The sequence below is a fragment of the Cynoglossus semilaevis genome, chromosome 7, assembly GCF_000523025.1.
Source record: "Cynoglossus semilaevis isolate Cse_v1.0 chromosome 7, Cse_v1.0, whole genome shotgun sequence".
NCBI classification, from domain to species: Eukaryota; Metazoa; Chordata; class Actinopteri; order Pleuronectiformes; family Cynoglossidae; genus Cynoglossus; species Cynoglossus semilaevis.
In genome coordinates, this window is record NC_024313.1 from 13,716,660 (window position 1) to 13,736,025 (window position 19,366).

The window sequence follows — 19,366 nt, forward strand, 5'->3', positions numbered from 1 at the left end:
ACCACGGCTCCCTCCTTTAGCCACTCCCCTCTCACCATCTCAGCCCGACCTGCCCCCACCACCAGGACGTCGGCTCTGCTCACCTGACACACAGAAAGGAAACGCATCATGACCAGCAGGAAGCCCTGACCTTCTGGGTCCTGGTCCTGGTCCTGGTCCTGGTCCTGACCTGCAGAGCTAAGTCTGGAGTTTTGGAGTGGCAGCTGGTGACGGTGGCGTGATTCCACAGGAGCAGGTCACGCATCGGAGCGCCCACGATTTTACTGCGACCAATAACAACCGCGTGTTTGCCCTCCACGGACACACCTACACAGGAATGATGATGTCACAGATGTGGGACGGCTCACGAAGACCTCGGTCCACAAAGTCCTTCGAACCAAAGTTAGCTTCATGTTAGCAGATTTTAGCAACATGAAGCTAACGTTTAGATTTTGTGGCTGGATTTTATCTCTCAGTTCAAAGAGTCCAAATTAAGAGCTGCAAACAGAGGAGGCCACAGGGTTCAGGGTTCGATTCTCCAGAACCGACACCTGAGCCCAGCTCCTCAGACACTCAGGCCTACGTATCCCAGAATCCACCAGGGGCACACAGAATAAACAGCAGACTAGCGGCAGATTAATTTAACAGTTTCAGTGTGTGTGTGTGTGTGAGTGTGTGAGTGTGAGTGTGAGAGTGTGAGTGTGAGTGTGAGTGTGAGAGTGACACCTGTCTGTCTGATCAGTTCCATGCAGCCATTGGGTGTACAGGGGATAAAACAGTCGTCCAGGTCGCCTCGAGACAGTTTTCCTGCATTCATACAAGTCAGACTGCGCACACACACACACACACACACACACACACACACACACACACACACACACACACAGGTTTAGCTGTAGCTACAACAGCTGAAAATAACTTAGCTCAGAAGACTGAAACAGAGTAGAAAACATCACCAAAGTAGCTACACGTTAGCCACAGCTAGCTCAGCTAGGCTAAAGGAGACTTGCTGGTAGAGTGGAGTTGATCAAGAATTAGTCTGAAATAAAAGTGAAAGTAAACAAAGACTAAACCAATTAAAACACCGGGAACACAGTAGGTACAGAGATGCTAACGTACAGCTGAGTTGACATTAGGTCAGATTTGACTGTTGACCCTACTGGACAAATGATTGTATTACAGCACCAAAAGGACAGAAGTAAAAGAAGAGATGTAGTTTAATTGTTGTTGGTAAAGACTCGCCCGTCGACGTCTTTCTCTGGACAAACAGCGTTGGTTACCAGCTGAGTGTCAATACAGTTTTCAGTCTGAAGGGGGAGCTGGACAATCAGACCGTGGATGGACGGGTCCTGGTTTATGGTCCAGATGGTCTTTAGTACCTGGTTTAGGACAGGGTGGATTTCTAAATATTGAATTGGACACAGGATTATTGACCCGGGTTTATTGATCTGGGATTATTGATCTGGGATTATAGATCTGGAATTATTGACCTGGGATTGTTGATCCCGGATTATTGATCTGGGATCATTGACCCGAGATTATTGACCCGAGATTATTGATCTGGGATTATAGATCTGGAATTATTGATCTGGGATTATTGATCTGGAATTATTGACCTGGGATTGTTGATCCCGGATTATTGATCTGGGATCATTGACCCGAGATTATTGATCCGGGATTGTTGATCCTGGATTATAGATCTGGAATTATTGATCTGGGATTATTGATCTGGAATTATTGACCTGGGATTGTTGATCCCGGATTATTGATCTGGGATCATTGACCCGAGATTATTGACCCGAGATTATTGATCTGGGATTATAGATCTGGAATTATTGATCTGGGATTATTGATCTGGAATTATTGACCTGGGATTGTTGATCCCGGATTATTGATCCGGGATCATTGACCCGGGATTATTGATCTGAGATTATTGAACAGATAACCAACCTGGTCCTGCGTGGCTGTGGTCGGGAGTCTGATGTGTTTGGCCTCGATTCCAATCTGTGTCACAACAAATCAACCTTGGTGTTGGATGGTTCTGGAGTTTGGACTCTGACCTTTCTGACCTTTGGACTCACCTCGGCTGCAGCCTTCAGTTTGGTGCTGATGTACAGGTTGGAGTCGTCTCTGTGTCCCACCTGAAACACAAGAGCACAGGAACCGGGTTCTGGTTCTGGTTCTGGTTCTGGTCTTGTTGACGGTCAGGTGGACCCACCTGTAGAACCAGCAGACCTGGTCTGAACCTTGGTACCTCAGTCCTCATCTGGTCCACCTCAGTCTTCAGCCTGTCCCTCACCAACCTGCACACAAACTGCAGGTGTGAACTGGAACAAACTGGATCCACATCCAGTTTGTTCCAGTTCAGCTCCTCTTCTACTGAAACAAACTGGACTAAAGAGGGGAACCGGACTCAGGTGGACTCACCGGGAGGTTCTGGTTCCAGAGACGATGGTCGCTATGGAGCGCCGGGTTCTGACCAAATGAGACGGAAGAATGGAGCGGGCGAACAAGGACCACATGACTGAGAGAGAGAGAGAGAGAGAGATCAGGAGGTCAGTCAGTGTCCTGAACACACACACACACACACACACACACACACATAAAACCAGTTGTTTTTACCTGAATCTTCTGATCGTCTTCAGTGAGAAGAACGAGAGAGAGAGAGAGAGAGAGAGATATTAAACACACACACACACTGACGGACACCTCTGTAGTTATCAGTTGGTGCTTGTTTGTGTGCGTGTGTGTCCTTTATTGGCTGAATGTAGAGGGTCAAAGGTTACTGTCGACCAATCAGCTCCAAAGAAGGAGAGAAGTTGGAGAAGAACAAAATGGACTCCTCAGTCCAGACCAAGGCTGAGGAGACCTGACTCATTCACACTCATTCACACTCATTCACACATCCACCAGAATCAGAACCATTTTGTTGCCAGGCAGATTTTCACCTCAGAGGAATCTGTCTGTCATTGGTGCAGAGGTACAGAGAAAATGTAGTACACAGTAAATACTCCAGTAGTGCAGTATTCCAGTAAGGATGACTTGGTGTTAATTAATGTTAAGAAGTATTGTAATGATCAGGTCTGCCTGCAGCATCCAATCACAGAGCTTCGTTCTGTTTGTTGTGTTTCAGGTCAGACCACTTCAGTCCCTGACTGTTTCGGGGATTAACTTCAGTTACTTGTTCTGGTCCCTGGTGCCCGGGTCTTCATTCCTGCAGGCTAACGCAGCCCAGCTGAAGGTAAGAACATCGTCATCGTGGTGTCGTGTGTGTGTGTTTTATACCAGCTGCATGAACTGAAATAAAGGAATAATTCAAGAATTAACGTTAATATTTCGATCAAATTTCCTTCGTTTTCGTCAATTTCTTCATCTTTTGATTGACTGAGAGAATTATGTCAGTTGGTGGCGCCGTACGGCACCTCACGTTCCGTCGATTTCCGTTTACAGTCGGCTTTTGCTCATTGTGCTACATGGCAAAATGGCAACAACAAAAGTTGTGTCCAAGTGGCGGTGTGTCCAAAAGTGTCCTCCGTGTGGACGGTTCACCCTGGACCCACATCCCTAGAGCTGCGGGTTCTCTTCCCTTCACTTCAACCATCTCTGCAGAACCGAGGTGTTCATCTTTTTTTCACTCGTTAAAATTGAACCAAAGTCGTCGATTATTTGACAGTTTGTTGGTGTTTTTCTCAGACTTTTCTCAGAGTTCCTGAGACTCGATGAACGGGTTCTGTCCTCATAAACACACTGAAGGCTGCCACCTTGTGGACTGAATGCAGTATATTTTATGAACTGGAATCCTGTGGTTCTATTAACGTTACGTTCTCTGATGGTTTGGAGCCGTGAAGTTTGGACAAGATAGAACAAAAACAATTAGTTCATAACTAAAGTGAAGTTTAGTTCATTTATAATTAAAATACTGAAGTGAACCAAACAAAGGTCAAACCGAACCATTATAACCTCGGTGTGGACCAGTGGTCAGTACTGCTGCCTTACAGCAGTCACAGAATGAGACTGATATAAAACCAGCACCATTAAATATGAGTGACGGGCTAGGCCTTCAAATGTGTACTTAGCACCACCTACAGGCCGGGAAATGGAGCTACATGTTTAATGCTAACTTTCAATAAATGATTTTTTGTAGTAAATAAGTAAAGGGAACTGTACAAAGTAGTAGCTGAACAACCAGTCTGATGACGTCATGGTTTGTTGAGCAACGTCGCCCTCTGATGTATCTGTGTCAACGCTGTGCTGTCTGCACACAGAGACGTGGACTTTGATGAGCAGGACGGCAGAAAAGTTGAGTGAAGACCAGGTTTTAACATGGCCGAGAGACGAAACTGTGGGTCCACAGACCCAAAACTGGACTTCCTGAACTACAACGACCTGGTCTGTGAGGCGGTCGGAGGAAAGGTGAGACCTTCCTGACTCGTTATCTGAGTGGCTGCTTACTGACCACAGGGTCTGGGGCAGGGGGCGCTAGGACAAATCATCTTTACTCCCTTATTCTGTCAGAATGCTTCTGATCACTGTAGGACTGATGTTTGTAAAGCATTTTAGTTCAGACCAAAGTCCATGGAGAAAATCAGAGATTTTAGTTCAGACCAAAGTCCATGGAGAAACGTGAGCTGTACCACTGCTGCCCCCAACACTGTTTTAAAATGTAAAATTTAAAAGACACAAACTGACCACCGGGGGCAGCAGCAAACCAGAAGTTGTAGTAAACCAAACTAATAACAAACTGTTTTTTTTCTTTCAGGTCATTTTTGCCACAGACGAGTGGTTCGCTCCAGCCGCCAACCTGCTGAAGGTACGAGTTCCTGTCACTTCAGGCTGTATCACGTTCATATAACCACCTTCACTGAAATTCTATTGTAGAATGAGCTCATTTTTTGACGTCAGTGTTTTGTCTTTGATGTTGACGTTGATGTCTTGTGTTGCCAACATGGATCAGACTTCTCCACCACAGTTCGTTGTCGATGCCTTCACCAACTTCGGGAAGTGGATGGATGGTTGGGAGACGAGGAGGAAGCGGACACCAGGTATGTAGCCTGACCACGTTAGCGGCGGCAGGATGTCGGTTGCCGCCTCTTCATCTTCGTCCTGTACTGCAGGTCATGACTGGTGCATCATCCAACTTGGTGTTCCAGGACTGATCCACGGCCTCGATGTGGACACATCCTTCTTCACTGGAAACTACGCCCCCTACATTTCAATCCAGGCCACGTGTTTGGGTAGTGAATTTTGTTCAACTAACACTAGTTTAAAAATACAGATTAGATCCTGATGATGCTGATGTTGCTAATGAGGCTAATCTAGCTAATATGAGATAATTAGCCACAAATGTGCTAACAACATGCTAATTATAATGATATCTATTGATAGCGCTATAGCCCTGGTCCATGTTTTGACCTGTGACAGTTTTTCTTTCTTTAGCTTACCTTTAGCTTTAGCTCCGTAGCTGTGCTGAATTCAATTTTCAGTGTTTGTACAAATCAAACTGCACTGTGACGGATAACAATGCTAACAGTGCTATCGTTCTCCCCTGCTCCAGACCAGGCCCCCACCTTTGTGGTGGGCGGAGACAGAACTGGTATGGCGGCCTCCCAGCAGGAGCTGGCTGCTGTAACCACGGTAACAAAAATCTGTTTTAACATCATAGTAGAAAAAACCCCAAACTTATTGTTTACGTTTCAACTGCTTCTCTTGGCAGTTGCACTCGGAGGCGTGGCCAGAGCTGCTGGGCGTGTCTTCACTGAAACCAGGATATAAAGATGTTTGTCACAATTATTTTACTGTTAGCTTCAAAAACAGAGTTACACACCTGCGAGTCAACCTGTACCCAGGTACACAACTGACCCACCACTCACCGCACAACTGACCCACCACTCACCGCACAACTGACCCCACCACTGACACACCGGTTGTCGCTTGCACTGCTGTTGTTTGTCTCCGACGTCTCTCACTGCTGTGTCTCCTGACCCCTGTGTGAGACAGTGTGTTTTTGTGTTGCCCTCAGATGGGGGGGTCTCCAGACTCAGGGTCTACGGGGTGGGTGTGAGGGACTGGACCACTGTCTCACCTGACCAGGACCTGGACCTCATGGCTCTGACCAATGGCGGGGTCTGCCTCAGCTACAGTGACGCCCACTTTGGACACCCACGCAATATAATTGGTTGGGATTAGTGAAGCTAAACTGCACAGTCGTGTGTTTTCAGTAATCTGATTAATCTCAGGGGCTGTTAATGAATCTGATTGGACACAAATCAATGACCCAGTCCAATGTGATCAGATATACAGTACAGACAGTACCGATGTCAGTAGGTAGAGGTCAGTGTTTCTCTGTCTGTGTTCATCTGTGACTAATCCAGATGATGGGATCAATAATCTGGACAAATGTCCAGCAGTCAGAGTGAAGGTGTCTCTTCATCGGGCTGTAGTGTCAGTTGGACTGTCAGTCGTAGTCCTGGTCTCAGTCAGGCTGCTCTGACGCAAGCCGGGCCACTGACCAGAGGTTGAAGCATCCACAGACACAGGAGATTCAGTGAAACTAGAACTGTTTCCCACAATGTGATAATCTGATGGATTATTGGATTAACGCTGACATCACTCTGACTGATGGAATTTACATCTTACTAAATGTAGCTAACATGCTAAATGCTAATGCTAAGATAGCTCTCAGTAGGTCTTTTCTCCACAGGTCCAGGACAGGCTGCCAGCATGGCCGATGGATGGGAAACTGCCCGTCGTCTGGACCGACCCAGAATACTGAGGGTAAAGGTCACGTGACCGTCCTCGTCTTCTTCTGATTGGAGTCATGTTCTCACCTGACTTCCTTTTTTTCTGCTAAAATGTTAGCCGGACCAGCAGGGAATTCTGCAGGTTCCAGGGTGGGAGTGGGCGGTTTTCCGTCTGGGGTTTCCTGGTGTCATCAGCAGGGTCGAACTGGACACCAGCCATTTCAAAGGTTAGGAAAATTCTGGAAACCCAGAGCCTGACAGGAGACCACGCTGTCCTCTGACCTCAGACCTATGTGCTCCGTCCACTGACCTGTCCTCTGTCCTGTAGGGAACGCTCCAGACTCCTGCAGACTGGAGGCGTCTTCCATGAGTCCAGAGGACGAGGCTCAGGCTCTGAGGACTGAGTGGAACTCTGTGAAGTGGGAGGTTCTAATGCCACCCCAAAAAGTAGGTCTTGAACTCCTGTGACATCATTCACATCTCTGTGACATCATCACGTGACTCACCCATCTCCTGGTCTTATGCCGTAGCTCCGCCCTCATCACGTGCACGCGTACACAGACACGGAGCTCACACTGAAGCAACCCGTCTCTCACATCCGTCTCATCATCGCCCCTGACGGAGGGGTGAGTCGTCTTCGTCTGTGGGGACGTCCCGTCTTGGAGACAACAGCTGCGGCCAGACGAATGGCATTGTTGTCCAAACTGTGAGACGCTGAGACGACGTCAACACGAACAGGAAGTGAGCGCCTCATCTTCACCTCCGTGGTCTTTAACACAAAACAACGTTCTTTTCTAGACTGGGTTCAAAGCAGTGACGTGAGGTCCATGATCAGACCAAGACACTACATACTCTAGTACAGTAGGTGGCAGTATGCTCCTACTGTACTAGGTTGTAACCAGTGACGTGCGGTGAGGTTCATGCACCTGGTAACGGTTCACATCATATATATAGAACTGGACAGATATTGGTGATATGCTGAGGAACAGAAACGGACGTGCGTCATGTGACCCAGTTTGTACTGGATCAGCAGTCAGAAGTGAGGCACTGCCTCACCCACTGCCTCACCCAGGATTTCCGTCCTGTATTTGATAGCGAAATACTCAAATTTGTCAAAATATTAATATTTCTTTTATGTACGTTTTTTCTTCTTTATCATGATGGAAGGTGAGGCACTGCCTCCCCTGACCGCACGTCACTGGTTTGAGCTGATGCTAACTCAGCTAATCCACGGATTATTCCCGGGTTCCGGTTGTAAAATTTTGAGAAAATTGAGAAATAACAGCAAGATCATAAAATGAAAATGAACGTCCGCCTGAAAATGTGTGAAAATTTTATTTTATTTTTTAAATGTGTGGCTATGATTTAAAAACAAATGAATAAATCAACAAACTCTGATTTTTACTGCGCTTCAAATATTAGGATTCATGACGTTAGGAGACAGGAAGTGCTAAAACAATCTAGCTTCCGGTAATGTCACTGACAAATGTTGGGACAGCTCAGATGGGCTGTGTGATTGGCTAACACGACAGGTAGTGAAAAATGAAAGTCACTGATTGGCTTCTTCCGGCGTCCGCTACCCTGCTCATTAGCGGCCAGTTTGAAACAGATGGAACAAGGTTAAAAACGGTGACAAGACCCAGAACCAGGGTCCGAACGGATGATGCCTGAACACTCGGAGTTCCGCAGTGACAGCGACTCCCGGTCGTACTTTCATGCCAAACATTGCGCTCTGTCGGCGGTCGCAGCCAGCTGGCACGAGCAGCAAAAACCCGCCATTTCCGGACATGTCAAAAGACCCATGAACGCCTTCATGGTCTGGTCCAAGATCGAAAGGAGGAAGATCATGGAGCAGAGTCCGGATCTACACAACGCCGAAATCTCCAAGCGACTCGGGAAGCAATGGAAGACGTTGCAGGAGGCGGAGAAGGTTCCGTTCATCCGGGAGGCGGAGCGGCTGCGGCTGCAGCACATGGCCGAGCACCCGGATTATAAGTTCCGGCCAAAGAAGAAAAGCAGGACCGGGAACAGAACTGACACCAGTGCCGGAACTGAGGCACCGAAAAGGGCTGAGGCCAAAAACCTCAATAAAAAACTGTCCAAATTAAAGCCGAGAGCAGAGATGCCATGTCCCGCCAGAGGGCGCCACCTCAGCCCGGAGGTTCAGTACAGGTGCGTTTTGAATTTGTTTTCTCTGTTTGTGGCTGAGACCAGGTGTTTAAAAATGTTTAAAATGGTCTAAAACTAAATAAAAACCATTCTACAAATACACAATAAAGTGGTGTTTCAGTTTTGAATACGTAAATACAAACGACAAAACTGTTAAAAATGACTAATTTAAATGTGTTAGCTTAGCCTTATTTAAAAATTAAGCTGCTGACCCAGAACAAAAAACAAACAAAAAAAATCCTTTAAATGTTAATGAAAGCATTTTTATTTATTTATATTTTTAACACTTTCATAAAATGTATATTCTCGTAAATCCCTGTGAATCTCGATTTTGTCGCTTGTGTTCGCCAGTAACTTTACAGCCAACCTGACAGTGGGCTTCACCGGTGATGAGGAGGAGCCTGACTTTGAAGTTGGGGCGGAGACAAGCATGTTCCACCTCCCCAAAGTCCCGCCCCCCATGGCTCTGACTTCCTGTTTAGCGGAAACAGAGGAGGTCGGTGTTTACGATTCCGTGAGTCGTCTCTATTACAGTTTCAAGAACATATCGCGCCACTGTGCCACCAGTCCAGTCTGCCTTTCTGGTTCCTCCTCCTCCTCCTCCTCCTCTGTCTACGGGGATGACCTAGAAGACGTCTTGGCAGAAGGGCGCAGCCTGCTGGACAGTTTGGAAGGCTCGTCATCGAGCCTGGGTCTGATCCTAGTTGACAAAGACCTGGATTGGTGCGGCAGCGGAGTGAGCCGCGAGGAGAGTCTGGGATCTCACTTCGACTTTCCGGATCACTGCACAGCAGAACTCAGTGAAATGATTTCTGGAAACTGGCTGCACCCCGACTCTCCAGACGTAGTCTTTACCCACTAACGACACGGATCCTTTCGGGACCCGGACTCTTCAGGACCGGATGTTTATTATATGGAGAAACTGTGTTCGGGCCGTTTGACCTGTTCACACAATGGCACTGATCTGACTGAGAAGCAGCGACACCCAGAGGATTTACCTCTTAACTACAGGCAAATAATGCTGTCACACTCTCGGTACGCCAATGTCCAGAGCTCACTGGAACAGTGTCTTGTCGACTGCTGCCCCCTGTGGTCAGTTTGTGTTTCTCAGCTCCAGATTTAGCTGAAAAGGTCTTGTTGACGTCGACCCTCAAAAAAAACTTTTTAGTTCTTTTTTGTTTTTATCCACAGCACATTATGTTTTCGTGGTTATTTTTGTTCAACAAAGAAAAGAAAAAAGAATGAAAGTCCACGTCATTTGTTGTAGCAGAAAATAATCTGCATCAAAGGGTTTGTTTACGACTAAATAAAAGTGACAAACGAGTCACTGCCTCTGACTCTTCTTTTTGCCCACAGAGAAACTGGAGGTTGTTCTAAAGGTCACTACTGCCTCGTGTGGTCATTTTGTCCTTGTGTTTCTGAGCTAAAATCACCAAGTTTATTTTTTTCGCATCAAGGTTTTGGTTTTACCGGGAAAAGGGTCTTCAAGGCTCTTGTTCATGGAGGTGAGTTAGCTTCAAAGTTGGCGGAGCTTCTCAGTGGATTACGATTTTTAAAACCATAAAACAGTGGAGACGGAGATGACACTGATCATTCACTTTATTGAAGCACTGAGACACATATTATCACAGTATATGTTGTTGGTTGTGTTAGTGACAGGAAACAACAAGAAAATCAACAACTACTGATCAAGGTCAATGACATCATCACCTGCCAATCAGCCATACGTTAACAAGCACGTTCACGTCACAACGGTCTGTTAATCAACAGTAAATGTAACGATCACAAGCACCAATATTTAAACAACAACGACGGTGGAAGTTACTGACGATCAATAATCTCTACAGACCGGTTTAAATGATTACACCACAGCCAGCCACAAGAGGGCAGACTTTGTGACATGGACTGTATGGATGCTATTGAATCTAATGGTTGAGTGATTCATCGTTAGCCTGACTGTGTGGACCAATGGAAATGTAGAGTTTGTCATTGTAAAGGTCTACGTGGCCAACTGACCGTCCTAAATCTACGTGGCCTACACTAAAGCACAACACAACAACCAGTGAAAATGTCACGTCACCAAATAAGACAAGCATCACTGACATCTACTAACGTCTATGGTCCACCAGGTGCTGCTCACGGCCCACGCTGGTTCTCAGACTTGGACTGGCTCCTAGTGGACCCTCAGTGCTTCTGTTGACCAACATTGCGATGTCACAGGATACTCTCGTGCTCCTCTCCAAAGGTGACGGTGTCGGAGGACACGGTGACAATCTCTGGTGGGTCTCCAGGTTTAAGGTTCCGCTTCAGGTGGACCACACGTACATTCTCGTTGTCTGGCCCAGGCCTGGAGGGGGCGCCGGCCGTGCCAGTGCTGGTGTTCCTGCCGCTTGAAGAGATAATGATGTCTGCAGTGGAGGAGGTGGAGCCCTCTGCAGGTTGGCAGGGGCGGTTGTTGGAGTTGTTGTTGAGGGTCACACTGCTCGGGGTACGGTTGAGGTTGTAGGTCTTAGAATGAGGCCAGCTCTCCTCTGGACTGCTGGCCAGGAGGCTGCACTGGTCCTCAGAGCAGATGGACATCCTGGTCAGCGTGGGGTCTTGGAGACCACTCAGGCTGCTGGGAATGCTGGCTTTTCTCCCTGTGCCGTCCTCCAGTTGGATCAGGTTGGATGTGTCCAGCTGTGACAGCTCCGCCTCTTCGTCCTGCAGCGAGTGGTTGGGTGAACTCTCATTGGACCGCACCCCAGAGTCGGATGAGTCTTTCTTGTCCAGCATGGCGTCCGACAGGTAGTCCTTCCCTTTGAGTGCCAGAGAGGCGCCTGACGGTTTGGACTCCACTCCCTTCTTGTCATCCCCGAGCAGGGGGGCGTGGTCCGACTCCTCAGACTCCTCGTCGTCACTCATCAGTTTCTGGTACCGTGGCCCACTTCCACCCCCGCCCTTCAGTTTCAGCTCTGCAGCGCCATGGAAGAGCCCGACCCTCTCTGATGAGGTTTTGCGAGCCAGCAGGGATTTGGGCGCGCCGTGGTCATTCTTCTCATCTTCTTCGGTGATGGGGTCCAGAGTGTCGGTGTTGGAGGCGGAGTCCGTTTCTGATGATGATTTGGTGCCGTTCCCCCTGGTGGACAGTTTTTGAGGGTCTGGCTCGTCTTTGCCCTTCTCCTCAGACGACGTTACCAAGTGTGCTGGTGGCGGTGGGATGGGCCTGTTGCTGTTGGCTCCGCCCACCTCCAACTGGGCCATCTGAGCAATGTAATCCTGGTACGCACTTCGGTATTCTGCCTGCTGCCTGTCCGTCAGTTTGACGATGTCGTTGGATGACTCCTGAGAATTTAGGCTGTTCATGCTGGCAGTGCGGTGAGCTCCACCCTGAGGACACAGGATGTAACGACCAGGGATCAGAAACTGCAACAGCGGTTGTTGTTCTACAGACTGGACAGAAGTAAATGTGAAGGAAAAGAAGTAGAAAGGAATAACGTCTGAAGTAAAGTGAGGAAAAGGAAAGAAAACCTGAGAGAAGACAAGAAGTACAAGTTTAGTGAAGGACAGACGAGAAAAAAACCTACGAAGGAAACAAGGAACTGAAAATGGATGGAATTCTCCAGAGGAATAAAAGAAGAAAGGAGAGTAAAAATGAACTCGGAGACTCTGAGCTGTCTACTGGTTCAGGTTTTACCGTCCAGACCGGGTTCCCAAGCCGAGGCGCCTCCTCAAGGCCCACATTGCTCAGCTCCTCGAAGCTCAGACTGTAACCGTACAACGGAGATGACTCAGCATTGGCGGCAGCGCTGGACAGAGGCGGAGCTGAGGCTCGTCTTCCCACTTCAGCCACACCCCCCTGCTCACTGGCCACCTCCTCCTGCAGGAACTGGTTCTCCATTAGACGCAGGTCTAGGACCTGAGACCAAACAAGGACAAGTCCACGTCAGGAGACACCAAGTGATTTGACCGGTAGCATCAGACTCGGTATGATGTCACCGCAAATATGATGTCATGTCATTAGCATCATGTCTATCAAAGTTTTGTTAGCATCAGGCTTGTTGTTGTGTTGTTAGCATCAGGCTTGTTGTTGTGTTGTTAGCATCATGATTGTTGTTAGCATCGTGATTGTCATTGTGTTGTTAGCATCGTGATTGTCATTGTGTTGTTAGCATCGTGACTGTCGTTGTGTTGTTAGCATCATAATTGTTGTTGTGTTGTTAGCATCATGCGTGTTGTTGTGTTGTTAGCATCATAATTGTTGTTGTGTTCTTAGCATCGTGATTGTTGTGGTGTTGTTAGCATCGCGATTGTTGTTGTGTGTTAGCATCATTCTACCATAGCTCTGAACAGCTGCCAGTCTCCAAAGTTCATGTTCATCTCCTTCTTCAGTTCTTCCAGGTTACACTGAGACAGAACTCTTCCGTTAACATTAGCCTGAAAAACAGGTTGAAACCAATGAGAATGTAAAGACTACAGTGCTGAGGTGATGATGTAATCATCATGTGACCAACCTTCCTGATGGTAGCGCTGTACTGGCCCATCATGCTCTGGTCCATGCCCTCCAGCTGACCAACGCGCTCGCAAACCACCTCTGTTGTCATGGCGCTCAGCAGAGTGGGTGGAGCTCCACACGTGATAGGGGCGGGGCCCTAAGGCCAGGACACAAAGAAATAAAATAAAGAGTAGTAAAATGGTCAAAGTCCAACAGCTCCTCAAGCTACAAGCTAACGTGAATAAGCCAGGTGCATCCTGGGAAAAAGGAATGGAAGTTAAGAAGAAAAATAGGTGACAAAGAGTTAGTGAGAAAGGAAGGAGACAAGTGAAGGAAGGGAGAGAAGAAGCTGTGAGGAGGAGCAGGAGAAGGTGGAGCGGTGAGGAAGAGGAGGAGGAACGAAAGACATTTAAGAAAGTGTAGGAAGTACAAAGGTGGAAGGAAGCGCAGGGATATTGTTGACGTTAAAACGATAAAAACATTCAGTCAAATCTATACATGGGCTGAACCAATCAGGTGGTGAGCTGTCATAACGTGTCACCTACTTCTTAACCAATAGGTTATTGGTAAACCAAAGCGGTCACTCCAGAGGCCAGAAACAATAACATCTCACTAGCGCCCCCTTCTGTTTCCCTGATGTTTTTACACATAACTAGAACAGTTCAAATAATAATTGGAAATTCCACTGTGGGTGTCTGTGATTGGCTCTGAACCCAGTTCTGACTAACAAGAGATCAAAGGATTTTTTGAAGTTTTTTTTACTATAATTCATTTGTGACTAAAGATTTCAAACATGTATTGATTTATGTATTGACTATTGGTTTGATGACGACTTTCTGGTGGAAGGGTGAGCCTGACGTTGAGCCCCGATGAAAAGACGGAAGAAGAAAGGCATCACAGTAAAAAGGAACAAAGGGGAGAAGTAAATACCTGCTTCCTGTTCAAAGAAGAAACGTAGGACTGGGAAACACACAGATGTCTGTCATCAGCACAAAGTGGGCATCAAAACAAACCATCAACATGTGTTTGTAAACACACAGGTGCAACAGCGCCCCTGCTGGAGGGTGTCTTTGTATGTGTGTGTACTCACCTGTGAGGCACCAACCCTAAAGGACAGTTCGTGAGTTTGTGGGCGTGGCTGGAAATGCGACAGGTAGGAGGTGGCCACAAGGGGGCGGGGCAGCTGCTGATGTGTGAAATATGGCTGAAGGGGGAGGGGCATAAAAAATCAAAACAAGGCTGATGGAGGCAACAAAAAGAACCAATCAGAGCACTGAGTGAACCCCTGCTGCCACACTCTGGACAAAGCTCTAACTGCACCATTGTAGTACTACAGTACTCTACCTCTGTTGCTACTTGTGGTTCTAGTGCTATGTTAATGTGGTTCCACGGTGGGTTCTGTTCTAAAGGCTGGTTCTACTGCTGGTACCAAAACTGCTGGTGCCTAAACTGGTTCTGATTCTACTGCTGGCTCGGGTGAAAAAATAAATAAATAAAATCGGCCAAGCACAAGCAGCAGGAGTGATGGTGACGATGACGAGGGAATGTCACATGATGAAGTAGTGGGTGGAGCCTGTACTCACCCTGTTGTAGAAGGGGTGCTGTGGTCCGACCAGGCCACTGTAGTAGCTGCTGTGAGGCTGTGGAGAGGCTGCTGCTGCTGCTGCTGCTCCTGGCTGGGTGAAGGAGGTGGAGGGTGAGCAGGTGGATGATAGTTGGCTGTAGACTGAGGTGGGCCGGGGCTGGAGGTCTGGCAGGGGTAGAGAAGGATAGGACACGCCTCCCATGTTGACCTGGTCCCGCGCAGCTCGAACATCTGGAGTAACGAGAGGAGACGATGTGAGGGGGTGGAGCCTGAACAGTTGGGTGGAGCTTTACTAACTGAAGGTGCCCTCACCTGCGATGATCTCTCGGAGTTTTGGGTCCAGGTTGACCGTGCAGGGCAGGAAGGTTCTAATGTCTCTGGCTGTGAGGACGGGAGTCCTGGACGACAGGAACACCTCAAAGCTGCGAACATCTCCATCGATCTCCAGCAGGGGCTCCACGTCTTTGGTGGTGGGGATGTTCTTGGACACCCTGAGAGGACGGACACACTGACCTTCCAGTTGCTAATGCCACTGAAGGCTAAGCCACAGACTCTTAATCAGCAAAGCCGGTGTTAGCACGATGCTAGTCTTACCTCTCGTAGATGGTCTTGAGAGACGCCTGGTCTGGGACTGCGTCCGTCTCCTCCAGGTACAGGATGAGCCAGGAAGTACGATATGGCCACTGCTCTGTAAGGTTGATCCACGATGCAAGGCGGTCCCAGTTAAAGCTAATCTGATTGGCTCGCAGCAGACGACCTGGCCGTGCACATGGAGAAAATGTCACCACTAGGGGTCTGGTTGTGTTAACGCTAAGCTAATGTCTTTAGTCAGCAGGACTCTGACGTGTGGTTTTAGTCGTGAGCTGACGTTAGCATCGGTGCGTATGATGTAGTTAAAGGAAGGGGTGAAGGAGGTGGAGGGTGAGCAGGTGGATGATAGTTGGCTGTAGACTGAGGTGGGCCGGGGCTGGAGGTCTGGCAGGGGTAGAGAAGGATAGGACACGCCTCCCATGTTGACCTGGTCCCGCGCAGCTCGAACATCTGGAGTAACGAGAGGAGACGATGTGAGGGGGTGGAGCCTGAACAGTTGGGTGGAGCTTTACTAACTGAAGGTGCCCTCACCTGCGATGATCTCTCGGAGTTTTGGGTCCAGGTTGACCGTGCAGGGCAGGAAGGTTCTAATGTCTCTGGCTGTGAGGACGGGAGTCCTGGACGACAGGAACACCTCAAAGCTGCGAACATCTCCATCGATCTCCAGCAGGGGCTCCACGTCTTTGGTGGTGGGGATGTTCTTGGACACCCTGAGAGGACGGACACACTGACCTTCCAGTTGCTAATGCCACTGAAGGCTAAGCCACAGACTCTTAATCAGCAAAGCCGGTGTTAGCACGATGCTAGTCTTACCTCTCGTAGATGGTCTTGAGAGACGCCTGGTCTGGGACTGCGTCCGTCTCCTCCAGGTACAGGATGAGCCAGGAAGTACGATATGGCCACTGCTCTGTAAGGTTGATCCACGATGCAAGGCGGTCCCAGTTAAAGCTAATCTGATTGGCTCGCAGCAGACGACCTGGCCGTGCACATGGAGAAAATGTCACCACTAGGGGTCTGGTTGTGTTAACGCTAAGCTAATGTCTTTAGTCAGCAGGACTCTGACGTGTGGTTTTAGTCGTGAGCTGACGTTAGCATCGGTGCGTATGATGTAGTTAAAGGAAGCATGTAGAGGATGGTGAGGTCAGGGGTCACCTGTGACGGACACGATGTTCAGAAGTCTCCTCATGCTCTGAGGACTGATGTCACTGAACCAGTCCTCCGTCACCATCAGCTTGGTCAGATCAAAGGACATCTGACGAGTCACCGAGCGTTGGACCTGACGCCGTCGGTACGTGTCCTGAGTACAGAGCATCAAAAACATGTTTACACACACACACACTCACTTACAGACCCACACACACACACACACACATATCTCACCCTGCGGGTCAGTGTAGACCTGCTCCCAAACTTGGTCAGTTCTCCTAAACTGTGCTGAGACAGTTTCCTGTCCAACTCCTCGTGCCAACCTGGAACACAGAGACACAGAGCTGAAGTCTGCTTCCTGGACTGGTCGACAGGAAGTCCAACAGGAAGTCCAACACCTATGGTCAGAGGAACCTTACCCTCAGCAGCTTCTCCATTAGCTGCTGTGCTGGTGCTCATGCTGCCAGTGTTTGTGCCAGCTGCAGCACACATCCTTCTGGCACTTGAGAGCCCCCTGCTGTTCAGGAAGACCGGCAGGTGGACAATGTTCCTCATATAGTCGTGTCCATTGATGTTGGAGTCTCGCAGGACACTGTTGAGGTTCTGATTTATGGCTTTGATGATGATGTGTGGATCACTGGCAAAGATTGAGATGAAGGAACCTTTGGAGAACAAGACCCGTACCTGCAGGGGGAACATGAGAACAGGAGATCAGAAGACCACCGGCCTAGGTCCTGGTTCTCCAAGAAAAGTCAGAGGCAGGACCTGGAACCAGATCCAGGATTTTAGAACCTGTGGTCTGGTGTGTGCACAGGTTCTTACCGTGTCCAACATCTGTAGAACCTTGTCCTGCTCACAGGAGTCCAGACCATCAATGACCACAACCAGTCTGGTCTGGTGTTGTGTGAAGCTGTCGATGGTCTTGGCCATCTTGGCCATCAGCTCCACCTCGTTCTTCAGAACCTACAGAACCGTGGATAAGGTGAGACACATGCAGGTCTTCAGGCTGGACCTGAAGACACTTCCCCTTCTCTCCCCTTACCTTCATAAAGCCCTCGCTCTTCAGCTTGTGCATCCTGTTGGCGGCGCCGTGGAGCCTCTTCCTCTGGGAATTCAGAACTGAGTCTGTGACCCGCCACCAGGTCCTGCAGTTGAGCAGCAGCGCCAGTGCCACCACGCTGCCAATAGCGATGAGGACACTGTCTGCTGAGCTGTCGTCATCACTGACCCTGAAGACGGCCAGCAGGGTCCCGGCGCCGATCAAGCACAGCAGCACCGCCGTGCAAATCAGGAAGGATGGCACGCAGCACGTCCTCTTCCACTTCCTCTTTCCTGAGACGGTGGACGGACGTCAGAGGCCAAATACTACCACCTACAGTCTGACATTAGAACGGCACTCTTCCACATCTGTTGTCCGTCGTTCCCACGAGTGTGGGATGACTATTGTCTTGAATTAATAACCAACCCGTCCCTGCAACCCTCGCGGCCCACTAGGTGGTGCTCACAGCCCAACCTTATGGTCTGAGGACGATGGATTACTCTTCGTGTCCCTTTTTGATGGCTAGCTTTTAGCTTTTCATTCTCTTCTGGCATCATTGGTTTGTTACTTTACACACACTACGAATGTTGTAACATTTCAAACCCATTTTTTAGCCTGTTCTTCATTCACTTCATTTTTTAGTACTTTATAGCGAAGGTTAGCTGTTAGCAGTTACCTTGGGTTTCTTCTGTCTTAAAGACTCGGAACAGTCTGGTAGCAAGGAAACCAAACTCCCTCTCACAGGCGTCAGAAAGCGTAGCGATCATTTCAGCCATGGACGTCTCTCCGCCAACGCTGGACAAACGGTTGTAGTCGGTGAAAAGGAACCTAAGGACGTGGCGTCAGAGGTCATGTCACATGATCGGCAGGTCACGAGAGGTCAGGAGGTGATTGGCTGATGTATTGACGTGGGCTCCTCACCTGACGGGCAGCGCTCGGGTGCTCTGCTCAGGCAGCTCAGGCGGGTTCACAAACATCAGTTTCAGCAACAGTTCCAAGTAACCGATGTGACGCGCTAGCCTGGTGTTGATAAGCCACGCCCAATTCCAGGGGTCGCCCTCACGTCGCCCACCGAAGTACACGACCACTGTTAAAAATGACAACATCCGATCACTTTACTGGATGGAAGACAACAACATGCTTGAATAAGCTAACCTTTAGCTCTATCTGTGCTCAGGTCGCTACCATCGTGGTCAACAGTTGTTATTGTTATCTCGACTAACATGTAACCACTGCGGCTAATGTTTGTCTGCTGCAGAGAAGTAACAGTTTGGACCTAAACAGAGGGAAAGTCACTTGTGTTTCTGAAGTAGGAAGTGAAAGAGTGACAGGGCATCGTGGGTAATGTAGTTGTAATGATGAATGTTCTGACCAAAGAAGAAGTAGAGCAGAGCCAGCAGACTGAGGGACACGGCCGTGGACAGACCCGGGTCCACGGTCAGAGCCAGAACCAGCGCCACGGCACCACACAGAAGCAGAGACAGGATGACCAGCAGCCAGGAAAAATGGAAGAGGGGCGCCATCTGCTGGCCAGCAAATGTCTTCATCTCATCTGAGGAGGAGGAGGAGGATATGGAGTCATGACGAGGGGTGTGTTTGACCTGTGTGTGACCTTTGACACCCCCTACTCACTTACCTTCCAA

At 48.7% G+C, this 19,366-nt stretch overlaps 4 protein-coding genes across 8 annotated transcripts in view; 2 read left to right on the plus strand and 2 right to left on the minus strand.

The window, feature by feature from the left end:
• Window positions 1–2,751, minus strand: part of LOC103381395 (C-1-tetrahydrofolate synthase, cytoplasmic) — a 2,855-nt gene extending 104 nt beyond the window's left edge. The window contains exons 1-9 of the mRNA XM_008313708.2: window positions 2,602–2,751; window positions 2,407–2,503; window positions 2,198–2,282; window positions 2,061–2,120; window positions 1,930–1,983; window positions 1,222–1,358; window positions 706–806; window positions 170–306; window positions 3–83 (exon numbers count right to left, since the gene is read on the minus strand). Coding sequence (XP_008311930.1) covers window positions 3–83; window positions 170–306; window positions 706–806; window positions 1,222–1,358; window positions 1,930–1,983; window positions 2,061–2,120; window positions 2,198–2,282; window positions 2,407–2,501 — 750 coding nt within the window. The 5' untranslated portion in view covers window positions 2,502–2,503; window positions 2,602–2,751. The remainder of the gene's footprint in view (window positions 1–2; window positions 84–169; window positions 307–705; window positions 807–1,221; window positions 1,359–1,929; window positions 1,984–2,060; window positions 2,121–2,197; window positions 2,283–2,406; window positions 2,504–2,601) is intronic.
• Window positions 2,398–8,041, plus strand: allc (allantoicase). Of its 5 annotated transcripts, none has more exons than XM_025056776.1 (14): window positions 2,398–2,534; window positions 3,113–3,220; window positions 3,430–3,595; window positions 4,245–4,392; window positions 4,739–4,789; window positions 4,934–5,021; window positions 5,130–5,213; window positions 5,534–5,613; window positions 5,693–5,825; window positions 5,999–6,154; window positions 6,680–6,753; window positions 6,838–6,946; window positions 7,048–7,166; window positions 7,250–8,041. In XM_025056776.1, exons 4-14 carry the CDS (start codon window positions 4,303–4,305, stop codon window positions 7,427–7,429), a joined length of 1,164 nt encoding a protein of 387 aa, XP_024912544.1. In that variant the 5' UTR covers window positions 2,398–2,534; window positions 3,113–3,220; window positions 3,430–3,595; window positions 4,245–4,302; the 3' UTR covers window positions 7,430–8,041. The 5 variants fall into 5 exon arrangements, with proteins under 5 accessions (XP_024912544.1, XP_016888986.1, XP_024912543.1 ...); XM_017033497.2 differs by having other exon boundaries at window positions 2,399–2,534; window positions 5,094–5,213; XM_025056774.1 differs by lacking the exon at window positions 2,398–2,534 and adding an exon at window positions 2,943–2,959 and having other exon boundaries at window positions 5,094–5,213.
• A 225-nt stretch (window positions 8,042–8,266) lies between these two features.
• sox11b (SRY-box transcription factor 11b) lies at window positions 8,267–10,212 on the plus strand. Its single transcript, XM_008313667.3, has 2 exons — window positions 8,267–8,891; window positions 9,240–10,212. The coding sequence occupies exons 1-2, from the start codon at window positions 8,380–8,382 to the stop codon at window positions 9,748–9,750; spliced, it is 1,023 nt and encodes a 340-aa protein (XP_008311889.1). The 5' UTR covers window positions 8,267–8,379; the 3' UTR covers window positions 9,751–10,212.
• Window positions 10,213–10,469: 257 nt separating this feature from the next.
• The window catches only part of kidins220b (kinase D-interacting substrate 220b), a 13,616-nt gene continuing 4,719 nt past the window's right edge, over window positions 10,470–19,366 (minus strand). Inside the window, exons 14-28 of the mRNA XM_025056812.1 lie at window positions 19,096–19,295; window positions 18,645–18,810; window positions 18,400–18,551; window positions 17,727–18,016; window positions 17,507–17,647; window positions 17,104–17,368; window positions 16,919–17,007; window positions 16,691–16,835; window positions 16,352–16,514; window positions 16,070–16,248; window positions 14,946–15,178; window positions 13,382–13,519; window positions 13,206–13,304; window positions 12,565–12,786; window positions 10,470–12,257 (exon numbers count right to left, since the gene is read on the minus strand). Of these exons, the coding sequence (XP_024912580.1) occupies window positions 11,103–12,257; window positions 12,565–12,786; window positions 13,206–13,304; window positions 13,382–13,519; window positions 14,946–15,178; window positions 16,070–16,248; window positions 16,352–16,514; window positions 16,691–16,835; window positions 16,919–17,007; window positions 17,104–17,368; window positions 17,507–17,647; window positions 17,727–18,016; window positions 18,400–18,551; window positions 18,645–18,810; window positions 19,096–19,295 (3,637 nt within the window). The 3' untranslated portion in view covers window positions 10,470–11,102. The remainder of the gene's footprint in view (window positions 12,258–12,564; window positions 12,787–13,205; window positions 13,305–13,381; window positions 13,520–14,945; window positions 15,179–16,069; window positions 16,249–16,351; window positions 16,515–16,690; window positions 16,836–16,918; window positions 17,008–17,103; window positions 17,369–17,506; window positions 17,648–17,726; window positions 18,017–18,399; window positions 18,552–18,644; window positions 18,811–19,095; window positions 19,296–19,366) is intronic.